The sequence below is a fragment of the Hypanus sabinus genome, chromosome 22 (assembly GCF_030144855.1).
Source record: "Hypanus sabinus isolate sHypSab1 chromosome 22, sHypSab1.hap1, whole genome shotgun sequence".
NCBI lineage: Eukaryota > Metazoa > Chordata > Chondrichthyes > Myliobatiformes > Dasyatidae > Hypanus > Hypanus sabinus.
In genome coordinates, this window is record NC_082727.1 from 63,961,007 (window position 1) to 63,981,795 (window position 20,789).

General features: G+C 41.7%; 1 protein-coding gene across 1 annotated transcript in view; it reads right to left on the reverse strand.

Moving 5' to 3' along the window:
• Window positions 1-20,789, reverse strand: part of shtn1 (shootin 1) — a 99,005-nt gene that overhangs the window by 20,220 nt on the left and 57,996 nt on the right. Inside the window, 3 exon segments of the mRNA XM_059947932.1 lie at window positions 8,791-8,870; window positions 16,518-16,626; window positions 20,527-20,680. Of these exon segments, the coding sequence (XP_059803915.1) occupies window positions 8,791-8,870; window positions 16,518-16,626; window positions 20,527-20,680 (343 nt within the window).

Sequence of the window (20,789 nt, forward strand, 5' to 3'; positions counted from 1 at the left end):
AAATACTTCATTGATCCTGAGTGGGAAATTCTGTTGTTACAGGAGCAACATTTTAAAACACTCTTAGCAGTGTGTATTATTTTTTCAAACCGTCTATTTCCAATCAGACCTTTTCAATTTGGAAAACCAAAGGAATAGTAACTTTATTAGATTTGTTTATGAAGAATTGGTTAATGTCTTTCACTCAGTTAGCGGACAAATATGACCTATCTAATGCACAGTTTTTAAAATATTTACAAATTAGGAATTTTCTATGTAGTTTACTTCCAAGTTACCCCTCTGCTTATGCATCCAATATAATAGATACCCTTTTTCAGGTTAAACCATTTCAAACAGGACTGATAGCTATAATTTATAAATGGTTATTGAATTTGTATATGTTATCTAATAATAAAATTAAAGCTGCGTGGGAATTGGAATTTTGAGAGTCACTTTCAGATAATCAATGGGATAAAATTTTTCATTTAGTAAATACTTCATCTATTTGTGCCCATCATTCCTTGATACAATTCAAGGTAGTGCATTGGGTGCATATGTCAAAGAAGAAATTAGCCCATATCTCTTCCAATATTAATCCTATTTGTGATAGATGTAATACTGAGGTGGCTACTTTAACACATTTGTTTTGGTCTTGTATCAAGATAGATAATTTTTGGAAAGAAGTTTTTAAAACTTTATCAAAAGTCTTGAATTTGGACCTACAACTGAATTTACTTACAGCAATTTTTGGGATCATTCCATCGGAAGCCGGATATATTCCTGTTTCCGCTCAATGAATGATAGTTTTTACAACTTTATTGGCTAGGAGAATCATTTTACTTAAATGGAAACAAGTAGAGAAGTTATGGAAATGATGACAATTAAAGAGGGGGAAGTATTGGCGCTTTTAAGGAATATAAAAGTGGATAGATCTCCAGATCCTGACAGGATCTTCCCTAGGACCTTGAGGGAAGTTGGTGTAGAAATAGCAGGGGTTCTGACAGAAATATTTCAAATGTCATTAGAAACGGGGATGGTGCCAGAGGATTAGCATATTGCTCATGTGGTTCCATTGTTTAAAAAGGGTTCTAAGAGTAAACCTAGCAATTATAGGCTTGTCAGTTTGATGTCAGTGGTGGGAAAATTAATGGAAAGTATTCTTAGAGATGGTATATATAATTATCTGGATAGACAGGGTCTGATTAGGAATAGTCAGCATGGATTTGTGCTTGGAAGGTCATGTTTGACAAATCTTATTGAATTTTTTGAAGAGGTTATGAGGAAAGTTGACGAGGGTAAAGCAGTGGATGTTGCCTATATGGTCTTCAGTAAGGCCTTTGACAGGTTCCGCATGGAAGGTTAGTTAGGAAGGTTCAATCGTTAGGTATTATTATTGAAGTAGTAAAGTGGATTCAACAGTGGCTGGATGGGACATGCCAGAGAGTAATGGTGGATAACTGTTTGTCAGGTTGGAGGCCGGTGACTAGTGGTGTGCCTCAGGGATCTGTACTGGGTCCAATGTTGTTTGTCATGTACATTAATGATCTGGATGATGGGGTGGTAAATTGGATTAGTAAATATGCAGATGATACTAAGATAGATGGCATTGTGGATAATGAAGTAGGTTTTCAAAGCTTGCAGAGAGATTTAGGCCAGTTAGAAGAGTGGGCTGAAAGATGGCAGATGGAGTTTAATGCTGATAAGTGTGAGGTGCTACATTTTGGTAGGAATAATCCAAATAGGACATACATGGTAAATGATAAGGCATTGAAGAATGCAGTAGAACAGAGTGATCTAGGAATAATGGTGCATAGTTCCCTGAAGGTGGAATCTCATGTGGATAGGGTGGTGAAGAAAGCTTTTGGGATACTGGCCTTTATAAATCAGAGCATTGAGTATAGGAGTTGAGATGTAATGCTAAAATTGTACAAGGCATTGGTAAGGGCGAATTTGGATTATTGTGTATAGTTCTGGTCACCGAATTATAGGAAAGATATCAACAAAATAGAGAGAGTACAGAGAAGATTTACTAGAATGTTACCTGAGTTTCAGCACCTAAGTTACAGGGAAAGGCTGAACAAGTTAGGTCTTTATTCTTTGGAGCATAGAAGGTTGAGGGGGGACTTGATAGAGGTATTTAAAACTATGAGGGGGATAGATCGAGTTGATGTGGATAGGCTTTTTCCATTGAGAATAGGGGAGATTCAAACAAGAGGACATGAGTTGAGAGTTAGGGGGCAAAAGTTTAAAGGTAACACGAGGGGAATTTCTTTACTCAGAGAGTGGTAGCTGTGTGGACTGAGCTTCCAGTAGAAGTGGTAGAGGCAGGTTTTGCATTGTCATTTAAAGTAAAATTGGATAGGTATATGGACAGGAAGGGAATGGAGGGTTATGGGCTGATTGCAGTCCAGTGGGACTAGGTGAGTGTAAGCGTCAGCATGGACTAGAAGGGCCAAGATGGCCTGTTTCCATGCTGTAATTGTTATATAGTTATACAGAAGGATTCTAATCCACCTACTGCTCTTTATTGCCTTACTTCCATTATATCCTGTTTAAGTTTAGAGAAACTAAGAAGTTGGACATTTGATACAACCTTTAAACTTCAGGAAAGTTGGTGACCTTTTAATCAATATTTTCATATGCTTTGATGCATGGCTCTTCCAGTTACCTTCTTGAAATATTGGATTTGATCAGAAAGTTTTTCTTTTTTTCTTGCTTTCACTCTCAGTTTGAGCTGCCCAGTTCCCTTTTTTTCTCTCTTTTTTTTGTTTTTTTTTGGTTTAGTGGTTTTTTTGTATGTATATTAAAATAATAAAAGTTTATCTTTTATGTTCATCTTTTCATGGATAAGAGGGGAATCAATTATCTTTTTCTTTATTACATCCTATTAGATTAACATTATATATGATCTTGATAATGTTCATTTTACCTTTTATATAAATGTTATTGATATAGATATTTGAGATAATTCTCCTCTTGTTTTTATATATATATGTAGTCTTTTATTTAGTTAATAAAAAGATTGATAAAGAAACCAGTGTGTTAGCTTAACTAATAATAAAGTACAGAATAATAATATATATATATAATATAATATATTATATTATATATAATATATAATAACCCTCGCACTAGGGCTATACAGCGTTGAGGCACATCCCCTGGGTGGTGGATGGGGGATCCCTCATGTGAGGGGTGCACCGGGTAATATGGAAGAAGGTGCCGCGAACCAACATAGCCTAGGAGAAGGAACTCCGATTCCAAACCTGGGTAGATAGGAATCGTTAGCCTTGGATGGCAGCCTATCTAGGAGATGGTAAACTCTGATTTCAAACCCGGGCAGGTGGAGCTCGTTAGCATGGAAATACCATTGTTAGCATGGAAATGCCATCGCCTAGGGGAAGGTGACCACGACAGAAAACCCCTGGTCCTCCAGGTTGGGGGTTGTGCAATGGGCTAACAACCTGTTCACATAAAACAAGCAACTGCTACAGAAACCGTCAACAGATTGTCAACCACTAACCCAGATCTCGGGAAAAGCAGGGCCCCATTCAGGAGGCTGATGACGCACTGCAACCAAACCCGTCAGGAAGCTGCAGGGCTGACAACCCTCCTTCACCCGGGGAAAACCATAATGGAGGTTCCAAAGCTGCTCTCACAGAAGAAATCTATCCTAATCGGAACATGGAATGTGAGATTGCTTTGGGAGACAGGTAGGTGCGCACAGGCAGTGAAAGAAATGAACCAATACCACCTCACACTCCTGGGGATGTGCGAAGCAAGGTGGAATACTTTTGGTGAGACCAAACTGCAGATGTGAGAAACTCTGCTCTATTCCGGCAAAGGAAAAGAGGAAGACCCACATGAGGCTGGTGTGGCCCTGATGTTGTCCAAAGAAGCAGCCAGAAGTTTGATAGAATGGGAACCAGTGTCCGGCCGTATCATCACAGCCAGGTTTGAGTCCAGATTCCACAAGGTATCTATTATCCTGTGCTACGCTCCAATTAACAACGCAGAGGAAGAAGAAAAAGATCTCTTCTACACCCAGCTTCAAGCAGTAGTTGGAAAGGTACCTAAGCAAGATATGTTGATTGTCATGGGAGATCTGAATGCCAAAGTAGGCAACAATAACACTGGCAGGGAGAGAGAGATGGGCCAGAATGGTTTGAGGAATATGAATGAAAATGGAGAACTCCTTACCGACTTCTGAGCCTTCAATGAACTGACCATTGGAGGTACCCTCTTTCCCCACCGACGCTGCCACAAGACAACCTGGGTCTCGCCTGACCGTCAAACAGAGAACCAGATTGATCACGTCATAGTCTGCCAGCGCTGGAGAAGCTCATTGCAAAATGTGAGAGCCAAAAGAGGAGCAGATATTGGATCTGACCACCATTTAGTTGTTGCGAAGCTGAAGATGAAGGTGTCAGCCAAGAAGAAGCAACAGAACACGCGAATAAAGTTTGATGTTAGAAAACTACAGATGGAAGAGAACAAGAAAGATTTCCACATTGCCTTGAAAAACTGCTTTGGGGCTCTTCAAATAGAGGAACAAGATGGGAGAACAGCGGAACACGCGTGCATTACCTTCAAGCAGGCCTGTGAAGAAATACTGGTAAGACCACCAGTCAACAGTAAACCTTGGATCAGGGATGAGACATGGCAGAAGGTGGAGGAGAGGAAAAAGCTCAAACAGGAGTTGAATCAGGCCAGAACCCGGCAACAGAAACAAATCACCACCAACAGGTACAGCATGATGGCCAAGGAATTGAAGAAACAGCTCAGAAAGGACAAGAGATCATACTTCAATGAAATAGCAGAGCAAGCAGAAACAGCGACCAATAAAGGGGACCTCAGGGCACTTTACACGACAACTAAACTTTTGAGAGGGAAGAAAAGCAATTTCAAAAGACCTGTTAGAGACAAGACAGGCCATCTGCTCACTTTGGTTGAAGATCAGCTGGCGAGATGGAAGGAACACTTCCAGGAAGTATTGAATAGACCACCACCACAGAACCCACCTGACCTGGAGCCTGGAGACCTACTCAACATCAATATAGGTGAAATCACCAAGCAAGAAATTTGAAAAGCCCTGAAAAGCCTGAAGAATGGCAAGACTGCTGGAGAAGACAACATTCCTGCAGAAGCATTAAAAGAGAGTGGAGAGGTTATGGTGGACCATTTGCATCTACTGCTGAATTTGAAATGGAGAACAGGAAAGATCCTATCAGATTGGAAGAAGGGCCTCCTTGTGAAGCTGCCAAAATCTGGAGATCGTTCATGGTGTGGCAAGTGGAGGGAGATCACCTTGTTGTCCATTCCTAGCAAAGTTCTCACCAGAGTCATCTTGGAGCGGATGAAAGACACCATTGACCAGAGACTTAGAGATGAGCAGGCAGGGTTCAGGAAAGAGAGATCATGCATTGACCAGACAGCTACACTTAGAGTCATTGTGGAGCAGACAATAGAATGGCAAACTCCACTATATGTGTGTTTTCTTGATTTTGAAAAGGCATTTGACAGCCTGGACAGAAAGTCAATGTGGAGCATCTTACAACACTATGGTGTACCGGAAGAGTTGGTGAATATCATCAAGCAGCTTTACAATGGCTTCTCATGCAGAGTCATCCACGATGGGAGACTGTCCGAAGAGAGACAGGGATGCCTGCTGTCACCTCTACTTTTTCCTGTGGTACTCGACTGGGCTACAAGAACAGCCTATGCTGGCAAAGAGAGAAGCATCCAGTGGACGTTAACAGGGAAATTGGAAGACCTGGCATTTGCAGATGATCTCGCACTTCTCTCACACTGGCTTCAAGATATGCAGAAGAAAGTAGATTCCTTGGGAGACACCTCACAGCAAGTAGGCCTTAAGATCAGTCAGGAGAAGACCGAAGTTCTACACATTAATAACAAACAAGAGGAGCCATTACGGATTGAAGGACAAATATTTGAAGATGTAGACAAGTTTACCTACTTCGGAAACAAAATCAGTAAATCAGGAGGTACAGATGAGGACATCAGAGCAAGGATCGGAAAAGTCCAACATGCCTTCACAACCCTGCAACCTGTTTGGAGATCTACGGCCATCTCTGTCAAAACTAAGCTCCATATATTCAGCTCCAATGTGAAAGCCATCCTGTTATATGGATCTGAAACATGGATAATCACCAACACCAGCTGCAACAAGATCCAGACCTTTCTCAACAAATGCCTCCGGCAGATCCTCCGCCTTAAGTGGTACGACAGAGTGTCAAACCTAGACCTATGGAAGAGAGCAAACCAAGAGCCCATTGTATTCCAGATAAGGAGGAGGAAGGGGAGATGGGTCGGCCACACCTTGAGGAAGAGCCAGTCGAATGTCACTCGACAATCACTCAAATGGAATTCACAAGGGAAGAGAAGAAGAGGTCGCCCAAAGCAAACCTGGAGACGTAGGCTTTTGGATGAACTGAAAGCCGCCGGCCAAACCTGGGAGACGGCAAAAACATCTGCTAGAGATCGCAGGAAGTGGAGGACTTTTGTTGAGGCCCTAATGCCCCATAAGGAGTGAAAAGGATTAAAGAGAATATATAATAATAATCATATATATATAATAATATACACAACAGTTTACCAGTGTGCAATAATGTGCAATAATAACGTATGAAATAATAAAACAGATTTTTGTACTATGATGTGAGTTCTCCTGTCACATGGACATGAACTGTTGTATGTGCTTATTGGATTTGATAGGAAACATTCTCTCTAACGATCCTTGTGACAGCAGAGCTGAATGAGTCTGTTCAAAATGGTGCTCCGTTGCTTATTCAGTAGGTCATGGAGAGGATGTGCCAAATTGTTAAGTGAAAAACATCAAAAATATGCTGAAATAAAGAAGAAATTGAAGGACTATGGAACATGAACAGGGTATACATTGTCCCAATATTAATATCTACAACTAGTATCATCCCAAAGTCACTACACATTAGCATTAAACAATTAGTCCTACACAGAAAGCTGCTATACTAAACACCACTAAAATAGTCCAAAAGTTCCTAACAATTGAGAAATGAGCATGCTTGGCTAAGCCTATACCTCAGATTTTACCAGCTATAGCTGAGATAAAATATAAAAATAATAATAATAATAAGTAAGCAATAAATATTGAGAATATGAGATGAAGATTCCTTGAAGGCAAGGCTATAGGTTGTGGCAACATTTCAGTGATAGGACAAATAAAGTTGAGTGAAGTTAACGCCTCTAGTTCAGGAGGGGTAATAACCATTCCTGAAACTGGTGGTGTGAGTCCTGAGACTCCTGAACATTCTTTCTGGTGGCAGCAGTGAGAAGAGAGCATGGCCTGGGTGGTGGGGGTCCTTGATGATGGGTGCTGCTTTCCTGCAACAGCTCTTCGTGTAGGTGTGCTCAATGGTGGAGAGGGCTAAACCTTATCAACGACTTTACGAAGTCTTTTCCATTCAAAGATTTTGGTGTTTCCATACTAGGCCAAACCTTCACAAACTTCTAAGAAAGTAGAGGTGCTGCTGTGCTTTCTTCATAACGACACTTACATGCTGGACCCAGGACAGATTCTCTGAAATGATAATGCTGAGAAATTTAAAGTTGCTGACACTCTCCACCTCTGATCCCCTGCTGAGAATTCCTCCTGAAATCAATAATCATCTCCTTGATCTTGCACTTTGAGTAAGAAATTATTGTTGTTTAGTCAGATTTTCAATCTCGCACCTATATGCTGATTTATCACTACATTCGAATTGACCTATGACAGTGGTGTCGTCAGCAAACTTAAATATAGCATTGAAGCTGTGCTTAGCCACCCAGTCATAAGTGTAAAATGAATAGAGCAGGGGGTCTAAGCACACAGCCTTGAGGTGCCCTGTGCTGATGGAGACTGTGGAGGAGATGTTGCCAATCTGAACTGACTGGGATCTGCAACTGAGGAAATTGATGTTCCAATTACTTTAACAATTCCAGACACTTGCCGGACACCACAAGCTTCTACATTTTCAGCTTTTATTGAACGTAACTTATCTTAAAACTATAACTAACTATATGTAACCCCCTGGGTCGCCTCAGGCTCGCTCAGCTCGTTCTCGTCTAGGGGGAGCAGCCTTCGGCCCTGCCAAACTGGGTAATCAGCTGGTGTGGATGCTGTGTGATGTCCCTGCCTCGCCCAAAACAGACGGTACACCATATGCGATTAAATGAGTACAATTTATAAAGGTTACTATAACTAAGTGAGTAATAATGATACAGTGTACATGAAGGGAAAAAAATAAAGAAAAGGCGCCAAACTTATCAAAGTCCAACCACTTCATGCACAACCGTTGGAGCTCAATTACTGAAGTCTTCTGGCCACCATTCCATCCCCTCCGAACTCTTCGACCCACTGCCTGGGACCAACCATGGTGGTCAACCAGACACTCCACACGAATCTGTCTTCGTCTCCTCTCCTCACCGACAACCTTGGGCCTCGGACACCCGCTCAGGGTCCGTTCCGTCACCCAGCTTACAGCATCGCGTCCTCTCTCTCTCACCCCCTCGCGCCGACTCCCAAAATGCCCGCCAACAATCAGTTTACAGACACACAAGAAAGAATAACGTTAATCCCAATTGGTTAACAAACAAATACAATTCACAATATCAGTAATTTTAACCCAAACAAGCTTCCAGCACTTATCATAACAAAGAAGCATTCCTACTTTTAACAAAACAAAGACGCCATTTTGATTACATACACAGTAACAAAGAAAAAGAAGAAACCCCCTTTACGTATATAAAATTATAATGCTTGGATATCAATCTCACCTGATTTCTCTGTAAGGGACCTTCCAACCTCAGACCTATTGGATTCATTTTGTTTTTTACATAGAATCTTCATAAGATCTCTGTTGAAAAATTGACAGTTTTCTCAGAGTTCAACACAAGTTACTCTACAAAACATGTCATTTCTCTGATCCAGTCTATAAACTCAAGGTTAGGCTAATAATTCTAAATTATTCTGCCATCATGCACTAGCTGTGGAGAAGCCACAATCCCTCTATTTCTCTCTCCCTCCCCCTTTCTCACAACTGCAGGGTAAAGAAGAACAAACTGAATGGCAGATATTCCTCTGACTAGCATAACACTGTGAATATACTTTTCTTCATCAAGCACAGAATTAAATTCAACATACTCAAGGGGTTATTGTTGAAAAATTCTTGATCTTTCTTTAATGCATCTTATTCAAAGCTGCAAATAAATTAGAATGTCAGCTATTTTAAATCAAGTCTATGTTCCTGTAAATGGATTAACTGTACTGTAAAATGTGAAGATTAATAATTTACACAAAAGGGCACACAAATCTTGAGTAAGTATTCTGGTTAGTACAAACCAGTGGATAATTATAAAGAAAAATAGACGTGCTCATTTATCAAGCATCACCTCCATCTTTTGGCCACTTAAAGAGCTTGCAATGAAGCATTTTAACTGTGAACATTTGCCACAGTTATAATGTCAGAATCACAGTCACTAATTTCACAGCACAAGTTCCTGTGAAACCAACGTGTTAATGAATAGATGAATTATTTTGTGATCTTCATTGGGAGTTGTGGAAATCCACAATAATACAAGAAAGGGGCAGACCTAACATTCAGAATGATTAGAATCAGGTTTATTATCACCAGCACGTGTCATGAAATTTGTTAACTTAGTAGCAGCAGTTCAATGCAATACATAATCTTGAAGAAAAATAAATAAATAAATTACAGCATATGTACATTGAATAGGATATAAATCATACAAAAACAGAAATAATATATATTAAAAAGTGAGGTAGTATCCAAGGGTTCAATGTTTATTTATGAATTGTATGGCAGAGGGGAAGAAGTTGTTCCTGAATCGCTGAGTGTGATTCTTCAGGCTTCTGTATCTCCTACCTGATGGTAACAGTGAGAAAAGGACATGCCCTGGGTGCTGGGGGTCCTTAATAATGGACACTGCCTTTCTGAGACAATGCTCCTTGAAGATGTCCTGGGTACTTTGTAGGTTAGTACCCTAGATGGAGCTGACTAAATTTACAACCTTCTGCAGCTTCTTTTGGTCCTGTGCAGTAGTTCCCCCCCCCCCCCCCATACCAGACAGTGATGCAACCTGTCAGAATGCTCTCCATGGTACAACTATGGAAGTTTTTGAATGTATTTGTTAACATACCAAATCGTCAAACTCCTAATAGAGTCACTGTCTTGCCTTCTTTATAACTATATCGATATGTTGGGACCAGGTTAGATCCTCAGAGATCTTAACACCCAGGAAATTGAAACTGCTCACTCTCTCCACTTCTGATCCCACTATGAGGATTGGTATGTGTTCCTTCCTGAAGTCCAAATCAGCTCCTTTGTCTTACTGTTGTCATCATAGGTTGTTGCTGCAACTCCACTAGTTAGCATATCTCGCTTCCTATACGCCCTCTCGTCACAGTCTGAATGGTTGTATCATGGCTAACCTGTTCTGGCCTCAACTCCTGCTCTGTGTTGGCTCTCCATACCCAGAAGACACAAGAGCAGAATTAGGCCATTCAGCCCTTCAGGTCTTCTCCATCATTCTATCATGGTTGATTTGTTATCCTTCACAACCCCATTCACCACGTAACCTTTGATGACCTTTCTAATCAAGAACCTATCTGCTTCAAATATACCCAAGCTTCTATAGCCACACATGGCAATGAATTCCACAGATTCACCACCCTCTGGCAGAAGAATTTCCTCCTCATCACTGATCTAAACGGACGTCCTTTTATACTGAGGCTATGCCCTCTGGTCCTAGATTTTTCCACTATAAGAAACATCCTCTCTATGCCCGCTCCGTCTAAGTCTTCAAATATTTGATCAGTTTCAATTGGATTCCACCTCATTCTTCTAAACTCCAGAATACAGCCCCAGAACCACCAAACATTCTTCGTATGTCAACCCTTTCATTCCCAGGAACATTCTCACGAGTCTCCTCTGGACCCTCTCCAATGCCAGCACATCCTTTCGTAGATAAGGGGTCCAAAATTGCTCACAATGCTCCGTGCAAACTGGCCAATTCTTCATAATGCCTCAGCATCACATCCTTATATCCCTCTATTCTGACAAGATGAACTCTTGACCTCACAACCTAACATGTTACAATCTTGCACCTTGTTATCTACCTGCACTACACTTTCTCTATATCTATAGAACATGGAACAATACAGCACAGGAGCAGGCCATTCAGCCCTCAATGTTGTGCTGAACCAGCTAAAAAGCAAATCAAAAACATCCAAACAGTAATCTCTCTTACTTACACAACATCCATATCCCTCTATCTTCCTTATATCCACGTACCTATCCAAAAGTCCCTTAAAGGCTTCCAATGTCTTTGCCTCCATCACCACAACCGACAACGCATTGCAGGCATCCATGACTCTCAGAGTAAAAATCTTATCCCTCACATCCCCCAAACGCATCTGTTACACTTCATTCTGCATTGGTATTGTTTCACCGTCTTCTATCTCAATACACTGTGTAAGGGTTTGAACTATATGAGCGGAATGCAAGGTAAGCCATTTACTGAATTTCAAAACATGTGACAATGATAAATCAATTCCAAGTCTTTGACCTTAATAGGAATTAAATATATCTAAAATTCTTGCCTCCAACACCCTCCGGAGAAAGAATGTACTGGAAACTTTCACCGTGAACTGGGGAGAGCAGAGGGACTCTGGTCTGACATCCTGCCTGAAAAAGGCCATTCCACCTGTCCACAGTTACTGGCTTAATGTTGTGCTCAGGTCACATTAAATAGAAACTCTGAGAAGTCACCCTGGTATTCTGTACACCAGGCCAAGGATCTGTGAGCTTCAGACACAAGAGGCCACAGATGTTGGAATCAGGAGCAATAACTAGTCTGCCGGAGGAAGTCTGCGGGCTGAGCAAAACGTAGGTGAATGGGACTGCCGAGGCTCTGGGTCAAATCCCTACACCAGGGATGAGGGGGGGAGGAAAGGTAGCCAGTATAAACAGGGAAAGGGGAATGCGGAGACAGGAACTAGTAGGTCTTCTGTTAGCTCACAGGATTGTCCATCAGGAGACCAGAGTCTTCTGTTAGCTCACAGGATTGTCAATCAGGAGACCAGAGTCTTCTGTTAGCTCACAGGATTGTCAATCGAGACCAGAGTCTTCTGTTAGCTCACAGGATTGTCAATCGAGACCAGAGTCTTCTGTTAGCTCACAGGATTGTCAATCAGGAGACCAGGGTATTCTGTTAGCTCACAGGATTGTCAATCGAGACCAGAGTCTTCTGTTAGCTCACAGGATTGTCAATCGAGACCAGAGTCTTCTGTTAGCTCACAGGATTGTCAATCAGGAGACCAGAGTCTTCTGTTCGCTCACAGGATTGTCCATCAGGAGCCCAGGGTCTTCTGTTAGCTCACAGGATTGTCAATCGAGACCAGAGTCTTCTGTTAGCTCACAGGATTGTCAATCGAGACCAGAGTCTTCTGTTAGCTCACAGGATTGTCAATCAGGAGACCAGAGTCTTCTGTTCGCTCACAGGATTGTCCATCAGGAGCCCAGGGTCTTCTGTTAGCTCACAGGATTGTCCATCAGGAGCCCAGGGTCTTCTGTTAGCTCACAGGATTGTCAATCAAGACCAGAGTCTTCTGTTAGCTCACAGGATTGTCAATCGAGACCAGAGTCTTCTGTTAGCTCACAGGATTGTCAATCGAGACCAGAGTCTTCTGTTAGCTCACAGGATTGTCAATCGAGACCAGAGTCTTCTGTTAGCTCACAGGATTGTCAATCAGGAGACCAGAGTCTTCTGTTCGCTCACAGGATTGTCAATCGAGACCAGAGTCTTCTGTTCGCTCACAGGATTGTCAATCGAGACCAGAGTCTTCTGTTAGCTCACAGGATTGTCAATCGAGACCAGAGTCTTCTGTTAGCTCACCGGATTGTCAATCGAGACCAGAGTCTTCTGTTAGCTCACAGGGTTGTCAATCAGGAGACCAGAGAGTTCTGTTAGCTCACAGGATTGTCAATCGAGACCAGAGTCTTCTGTTAGCTCACAGGATTGTCAATCAGGAGACCAGAGTCTTCTGTTCGCTCACAGGATTGTCAATCAGGAGACCAGAGTCTTCTGTTAGCTCACAGGATTGTCAATCAGGAGACCAGAGTCTTCTGTTAGCTCACAGGATTGTCCATCAGGAGACCAGAGTCTTCTGTTAGCTCACAGGATTGTCAATCGAGACCAGAGTCTTCTGTTAGCTCACAGGATTGTCAATCAGGAGACCAGAGTCTTCTGTTAGCTCACAGGATTGTCAATCGAGACCAGAGTCTTCTGTTAGCTCACAGGGTTGTCAATCAGGAGACCAGAGTCTTCTGTTCGCTCACAGGATTGTCAATCGAGACCAGAGTCTTCTGTTAGCTCACCGGATTGTCAATCAGGAGACCAGAGTCTTCTGTTAGCTCACAGGATTGTCAATCAGGAGACCAGGGTATTCTGTTAGCTCACAGGATTGTCAATCAGGAGACCAGAGTCTTCTGTTAGCTCACAGGATTGTCAATCAGGAGACCAGGGTATTCTGTTAGCTCACAGGATTGTCCATCAGGAGCCCAGGGTCTTCTGTTAGCTCACAGGATTGTCAATCAGGAGACCAGAGTCTTCTGTTAGCTCACAGGATTGTCAATCAGGAGACCAGGGTATTCTGTTAGCTCACAGGATTGTCCATCAGGAGCCCAGGGTCTTCTGTTAGCTCACAGGATTGTCAATCAGGAGACCAGAGTCTTCTGTTAGCTCACAGGATTGTCAATCGAGACCAGAGTCTTCTGTTAGCTCACAGGATTGTCAATCGAGACCAGAGTCTTCTGTTAGCTCACCGGATTGTCAATCAGGAGACCAGAGTCTTCTGTTAGCTCACAGGATTGTCAATCAGGAGACCAGGGTATTCTGTTAGCTCACAGGATTGTCAATCAGGAGACCAGAGTCTTCTGTTCGCTCACAGGATTGTCAATCGAGACCAGAGTCTTCTGTTAGCTCACAGGATTGTCAATCAAGACCAGAGTCTTCTGTTCGCTCACAGGATTGTCAATTGAGACCAGAGTTTTCTGTTAGCTCACAGGATTGTCAATCAGGAGACCAGTCTTCTGTTAGCTCACAGGATTGTCAATCAGGAGACCAGGGTATTCTGTTAGCTCACAGGATTGTCAATCAGGAGACCAGGGTCTTCTGTTAGCTCACAGGATTGTCCATCAGGAGACCAGAGTCTTCTGTTAGCTCACAGGATTGTCCATCAGGAGACCAGAGAGTTCTGTTCGCTCACAGGATTGTCAATTGAGACCAGAGTCTTCTGTTAGCTCACAGGATTGTCAATTGAGACCAGAGTCTTCTGTTAGCTCACAGGATTGTCAATCAGGAGACCAGGGTCTTCTGTTCGCTCACAGGATTGTCCATCAGGAGACCAGAGTCTTCTGTTCGCTCACAGGATTGTCAATCAGGAGACCAGAGTCTTCTGTTAGCTCACAGGATTGTCAATCAGGAGACCAGAGTCTTCTGTTAGCTCACAGGATTGTCAATCAGGAGACCAGAGTCTTCTGTTAGCTCACAGGATTGTCCATCAGGAGACCAGAGAGTTCTGTTTGCTCACAGGATTGTCAATCAAGACCAGAGTCTTCTGTTCGCTCACAGGATTGTCAATTGAGACCAGAGTCTTCTGTTAGCTCACAGGATTGTCAATCAGGAGACCAGAGTCTTCTGTTCGCTCACAGGATTGTCCATCAGGAGACCAGAGTCTTCTGTTAGCTCACAGGATTGTCAATCAGGAGACCAGAGTCTTCTGTTAGCTCACAGGATTGTCCATCAGGAGACCAGAGAGTTCTGTTCGCTCACAGGATTGTCAATCAAGACCAGAGTCTTCTGTTCGCTCACAGGATTGTCAATTGAGACCAGAGTCTTCTGTTAGCTCACCGGATTGTCAATCAGGAGACCAGAGTCTTCTGTTAGCTCACAGGATTGTCAATCAGGAGACCAGAGTCTTCTGTTCGCTCACAGGATTGTCAATCGAGACTAGAGTCTTCTGTTAGCTCACAGGATTGTCAATCAGGAGACCAGGGTCTTCTGTTCGCTCACAGGATTGTCAATCGAGACCAGAGTCTTCTGTTAGCTCACAGGATTGTCAATCAAGACCAGAGTCTTCAAATTTATTATCAAGGTATGTATACCATATACAACCCTGAGACTCATCTTCCTGCAGGCAGCCACAAAACAAAGAAACACAACAGAATCCATTGAAAAACACGCACAAGCCCGACACTTATCCAATTTGCAAAAGGGGACAAATCATGAAAATAGTACAAAAAAGGTAAATATAAGACCTGGAACATGAATTGCAGAGACCCTGAAAGTGAGTCCACAGCTGCGGAGAATTCGCTGTCTAAACCATTTGACTCTTTCTTAATCACCTGTCCTCATCTCTTTCAATAACTCAAATCAAATCTTAGTTAATACTACTCCGGTGCCAGCTGATAGGGACATTTGGTTATGTTAAAGCTGTCAGATAAATGTAAATCCTGAGGATTGGAGAAATGAAATGTATGCTTGAGTGAGTTGCTGGAGTTATCTTCTCTGCAGATAGTGATACCAAGACTCAAACAGAGATGGAGCAGTCACAACCCATCAGGTCTATCATCACTGAGCTGCTGGAGCTATATGCTCAACAGATACTGATACCAAGAAGCAGACAAAGTTTGTGCAGCCACAAACTATCAGATCTATCATTCCCGTTTATGAGAATGATGCTTTATAATGAGCTGTAAATTGTAAACACAAGAGATCCTGCGGATACTGGAAATTCGCGGTAACACACACACATTTCTGAAGGAACTCAGCAAGTTAAACAGAATTAAGAGGTTGACCCTCTCAACCTCAACTGTTTATTCACCTGCATAAATGCTGGCTGACCTGTTGAGTACCTCCATCATTTTGTATGTGTCGCTCTCTAAGGAGCTGTTAACTTTGAAGTTCTCCCTCTTGCACATACAGTATATTCCTTTGGTATCATATTGACATTAAAAGTAAGAGATTGAACTTAATAAAAACATCCCTCCAGCATATGCACTGACTTTCAAGGACTCTTCATCTTATGTTCTCAGTATTTATTGCTAACTTATTAACATCATTGTTTTTCTTTAATATTTTGTTGTCCTTTGAGCATTGGTCATTTGTCCATCCTGTTGGGTACTGTCTTTCATTGACTCTTTTGTATTTCTTTTATTTATTGTCAATGCCTGCAAGAAACTGAATCTCAGGGTTGTATATCGTGACACCTATGTACTTGGATAATAAATTTACTTTAAACCTTGAACTTTGAACAAATGCCAAACATAAGCATTTAATAGTGAATTAAACTGTAGCCAAACTTTGTAAGACACCTATTTGATTTTTACAAATCTAAAGCACTATAAACATGCCAATATTACATACTTAAAAACTGGTTTATCAAACAATTTAGAATAGAGGAAAATAAGTGTTTTTATTACTTTAGATGATTTGAAGAAGGTGACATCTGTGGAAGAGGTGGAGCTGGTGGTGGTTCTGGTGGCAATGATGCCATTTCTGCTTGTTTGATACGTTTTTCCAGTTCATCAACTGTAACAGAAGCACCAGAACTTAAATGTTAAGCTAATAGCACCTGCATGTCATAGAAATTAGTAATGACATTTTCACATCTAATAATATGATATAATCAGTGTGCTCTGTTCCCTGTCTGCATTCCAGTCCCCCTGTAACTCCCATTGTGAAAATCTAAACTCATTAGTATCTTCCTAAAGCACAGGTGAAATTAATCCCTTCCCATCAAATCTCATTCCCTCCATTTGCCTTTCATTATATTATTTCTCTCACTTCACACACTTCCCATATAAAAGATTACATCAGAGGAATCTGTACATATCTTACATGCCTGCCTTCTTTATGGAAAATGCAAAATGTTTTGGAGCCTTTTGCAACAGTTTTCTCCCAATGACTGAACTTCCACTGTTTCCTGCAACCCACCACACTGTTCTCATCACCATGTGTTTCATCTCCAACTTCCTCCTTTCTTTCCCATCTTTTCCGTCATCACTTCAAGAGAAAGATCAGCCTCAAGGGCATGGGATATCATGTACACATTAACTTCAGTTGCTTCCACCTAACTTTCTGCAAAGACTCCATTTCACTTACCTTATTCTCCTGTTGCAACTATTCTGATTGCATGCCAACCCTTCCATTATCTCTTCTTGCTCCATAACCAAGGATTTCCCTCAGCCAGAGCCCATGGAGCTTTAAACATGCCCTTTTGGTCTTTCACACTTCTATTCACTTTTCTTTCTCTCTCAGAACCCTTCATCTTCACCTTCCATGCAGCCAGCCTCCAAATTCAACGGAATTTCAACCTCTCCAACATCGCACATCTTCCCTTCTTAACTAATGCATTTCTGCATTGAAAAGGGAACATTTCCCAACTATTTATTATCTAGAGATACAGCTTGGAATAGACCCTTCTGGCCCTTCGAAGCCACCAGCAACCGATTTAACCTTAGCCTATTCACGGAATAATTTACAATAACCAATTAACCTAATGGGTTAGTGGGAGACTGTGCAGACCAGCCTTACTGCTTGAGGATAGTATCCGTTCTTGAATCTGGTGGTGCTGGCTTGGATGTTAATGGCCTCTTCCATGAAGGGATTGGGAGAAACAGTCCAAGAGCAGGGATCTATGCAATGTCCCACTCCATTCTAAACTCTCTTTCCTCAGCTGCTGATACTGTTACGGTAAAGCACGAAATAAGCTTCATCTTCTGTCCAGGTACTTAGCAGCTTTCTGGACAACATATATATTCAATGATTTCCAATACTCGGTACTGATTAACTCACACCGATTTGAGTGTATTCTATGTTACATTAAGAAGTACAAACAAGCTGGATGAACTCAGCAGGTCGGACAGGATCCATTGACTGCTCATTTCAACGGATGCTGCCCGACCTGCTGAGTTCATCCAGCTTGTTTGTACGTCTTGATCTGACCACAGCATCTGCAGTGTACTTTGTGTTTTCTGTTACATTGACTGTTCTATTTATTATAAATTAATGTAAATTACTATGATGGAGAAGTATCGTAAAGACTTTTACTCCTCATGTATGTGAAGGATGCAAGAAATAAAGTCAATTCAATTTCAATTCAATTCAATTCAATATTGTCAGCACACATTGCTTCTGATTTCCAAGCCTCATGTCTATGGGCTCAATTTCATTCTGAATGCTGTTGCTTGCTTTTATTGTTTGAACAATTTGTGTTTTTTCTCTCTCTCTTGGCATTGGGTCTTTGTTGTTCTTTTTTTTATTGTGTTCTTTTAGGTTTCTTGTTTACTGGCTGCCTGTAAGCAGACAAATCTCAAGGTTGTATAATTTATCCATACTTTGATAATAAATGTACTTTGAACTTTTAAATTTAAACTTTTACAGTTTTATTTTCCATTGTATATAAATCCCGTTTCCCAGCTGTACTTCCATTTGGTTGCATAACTCGCCCTTTCACCTCAAATTGCCACTTTACCTTTGAGCTGCTCCCGCTTGCTGCTCCTCTTTCCTGCTACTTCCTCCAAATAGTAAAACCTGCTGATGCCCATTTCCTTTCTCAGTGCAAGATAATCATCCTGAAAATTTAACACTGTTTCTCTTTCCATGGATGGTACGCTCTTTGATGAGAGTGCCCAATTTTATTTATGTTTCACATTTACAGCCTCCACACTATTTTAATTTTGTGTCCTCTGCTATTGGACTGAGTTCACTGTCCTTTGTCAGATTTTCTTCCCAACCACAATCACTTCCAGCATTGCGTCTCACAATTCCATCTTTACTTGCTGCCCGTTACACCGCTGGTGCTTAAGGCAGCAATGAAGATCCTGCATCTCCAGCGGCGTTCAGCACTTTCTTCATCATGTCAGAAGCTTCCTCTCAGTTTTCACTACTGTCAGCCATACAAGTCCTGAGTGGAGGCTCAAGAATACCATTACACTAAGATGTAAAAGTAACAGTTTTGTTTGATCAGTCAGAGCTGTTAGCCCTGAGCTGGAACCCCAAACCTGGAGGACCGGTGGGCCACTCTTAGTCTTCCTTCTACCCTTTGGTCTATTTGGCATGGGTGACCCTACCAAGAGCCAAAGCATAAAGCCGTGATCCAGCCAGCTTAGCTCTCCGGGTCATTGATGCACACAAGCGTCCAAACCCGACAACCAGTTTGTGGTTCTCTTGGAGGAATTCCATCATTGCCCATGTGTGAATCCGTATCCATATCCCTGGCACTTCAACACTTGATGCCAATGCTTTTCTCATCATTCCTACTTTAACCTTGCACAACCAGTGGCTCATCTCTGTCTGCACTTTCACATTAACATAACTTCTAACTTCTTCTAATTCGGCTCTCTTTCTCTGCCTCAACAAGTGTAATTGTAGTCCCCATTGTCCTGTCATAGTTTAGCCCAATTTACATGCATGATCTCTACTCCTACACACATAGTAGTCATTTAAAATATTGCTTACTCTCTCCCCTCCATAACAGTCAGCCATTTATTTATGCACCCCGTCTCCTCCAGGCAATTTCATCCCTATAGCTAATTTCAGCTTGCCTATATATTTCTTCTTTGAAAAACGCAAATTGCTGGATGACCTCGGCAGGTTAAGCAGCATCTGTGAAGGCAAAGGAAGCGTGCACAGTTTGGGTTGAGTCTCACTATCAGGACCACAGTTGCTGGTTGACCTGATGAGTTGCTCCAGCAGCTGGTTTTGATTCCAGCCCCTTCCACCTTGTGTCTACACTTGCTGTGCTTGCACATTCAGTTCTACTCTGAACTTCTCCATTTCCCATTACTGCTCATGCCCATATCCTCCAAGTCCCTCTCTTTCTTCTTGCAAAGAGCACTAAATATTGGCCTGAACATGAGGAAAACAAAATAATTGTGAACTGCTGTTGCATAATTTATTTGTTTCTAATTTATTGAGATACAGTGTGGAGCAGGCCCTTCCAGTACTGTGAGCTGTGCTGCCCAGCAATCCCCCGATTTAATCCTAGCCTAATCATGGAACAATTTACAATGACCAATTAACCTATCAACCGATACATCATTAGAACATGGGAGGAAACCCACATGGTCACTGGGAGAATATACAAACTCCATACAAGCAGCGGCGGGAATTGAACCTGGGTCACTGGTACTGTAAAACATTGTGCTATCCACAATGCTCCTGGGTTGCCCAATGACGTATAAAATCAAACAAACTATGGGAAAGTCACAAATCCTCAATAAATTGGAAAAAATGGCTGTGTTTTTGTATTAATACTTCATATCAGGTCCAGTTTGTTTTCTTTGAAACTGTAAGGCCCTCAAACATCCCTAAGGGTGACAAAGAGTTTTGCAAATGATTACAAGAATTCAAGCTGGACCTTCGCAGTCTCATACAAATTTAAAATATTTTTTTAATCTATACTACAACAAAGAACAGAATACATACTGGTATGTTTCAAATCCCTCACTTGCTTATCACGCTGTTTACAATGAACTTCGAGTTCCTCTTTGTCTTCTTTAAAAAGTTTAAGCTGTTTCTTTAGTGAGTTTACTTCTTTCTGAAGTCTTGAATCATTCAACCGTTTCTCCAACTCCTTTACCTGACAACCCAAAAAGAAAGGCTGATGTTAGTACTTTACATGTGTTCCATTTCACTTGTCTTGCAAATTCCCTCATTACAATTCTTCTGGTGAAAATTATCTATCTCAA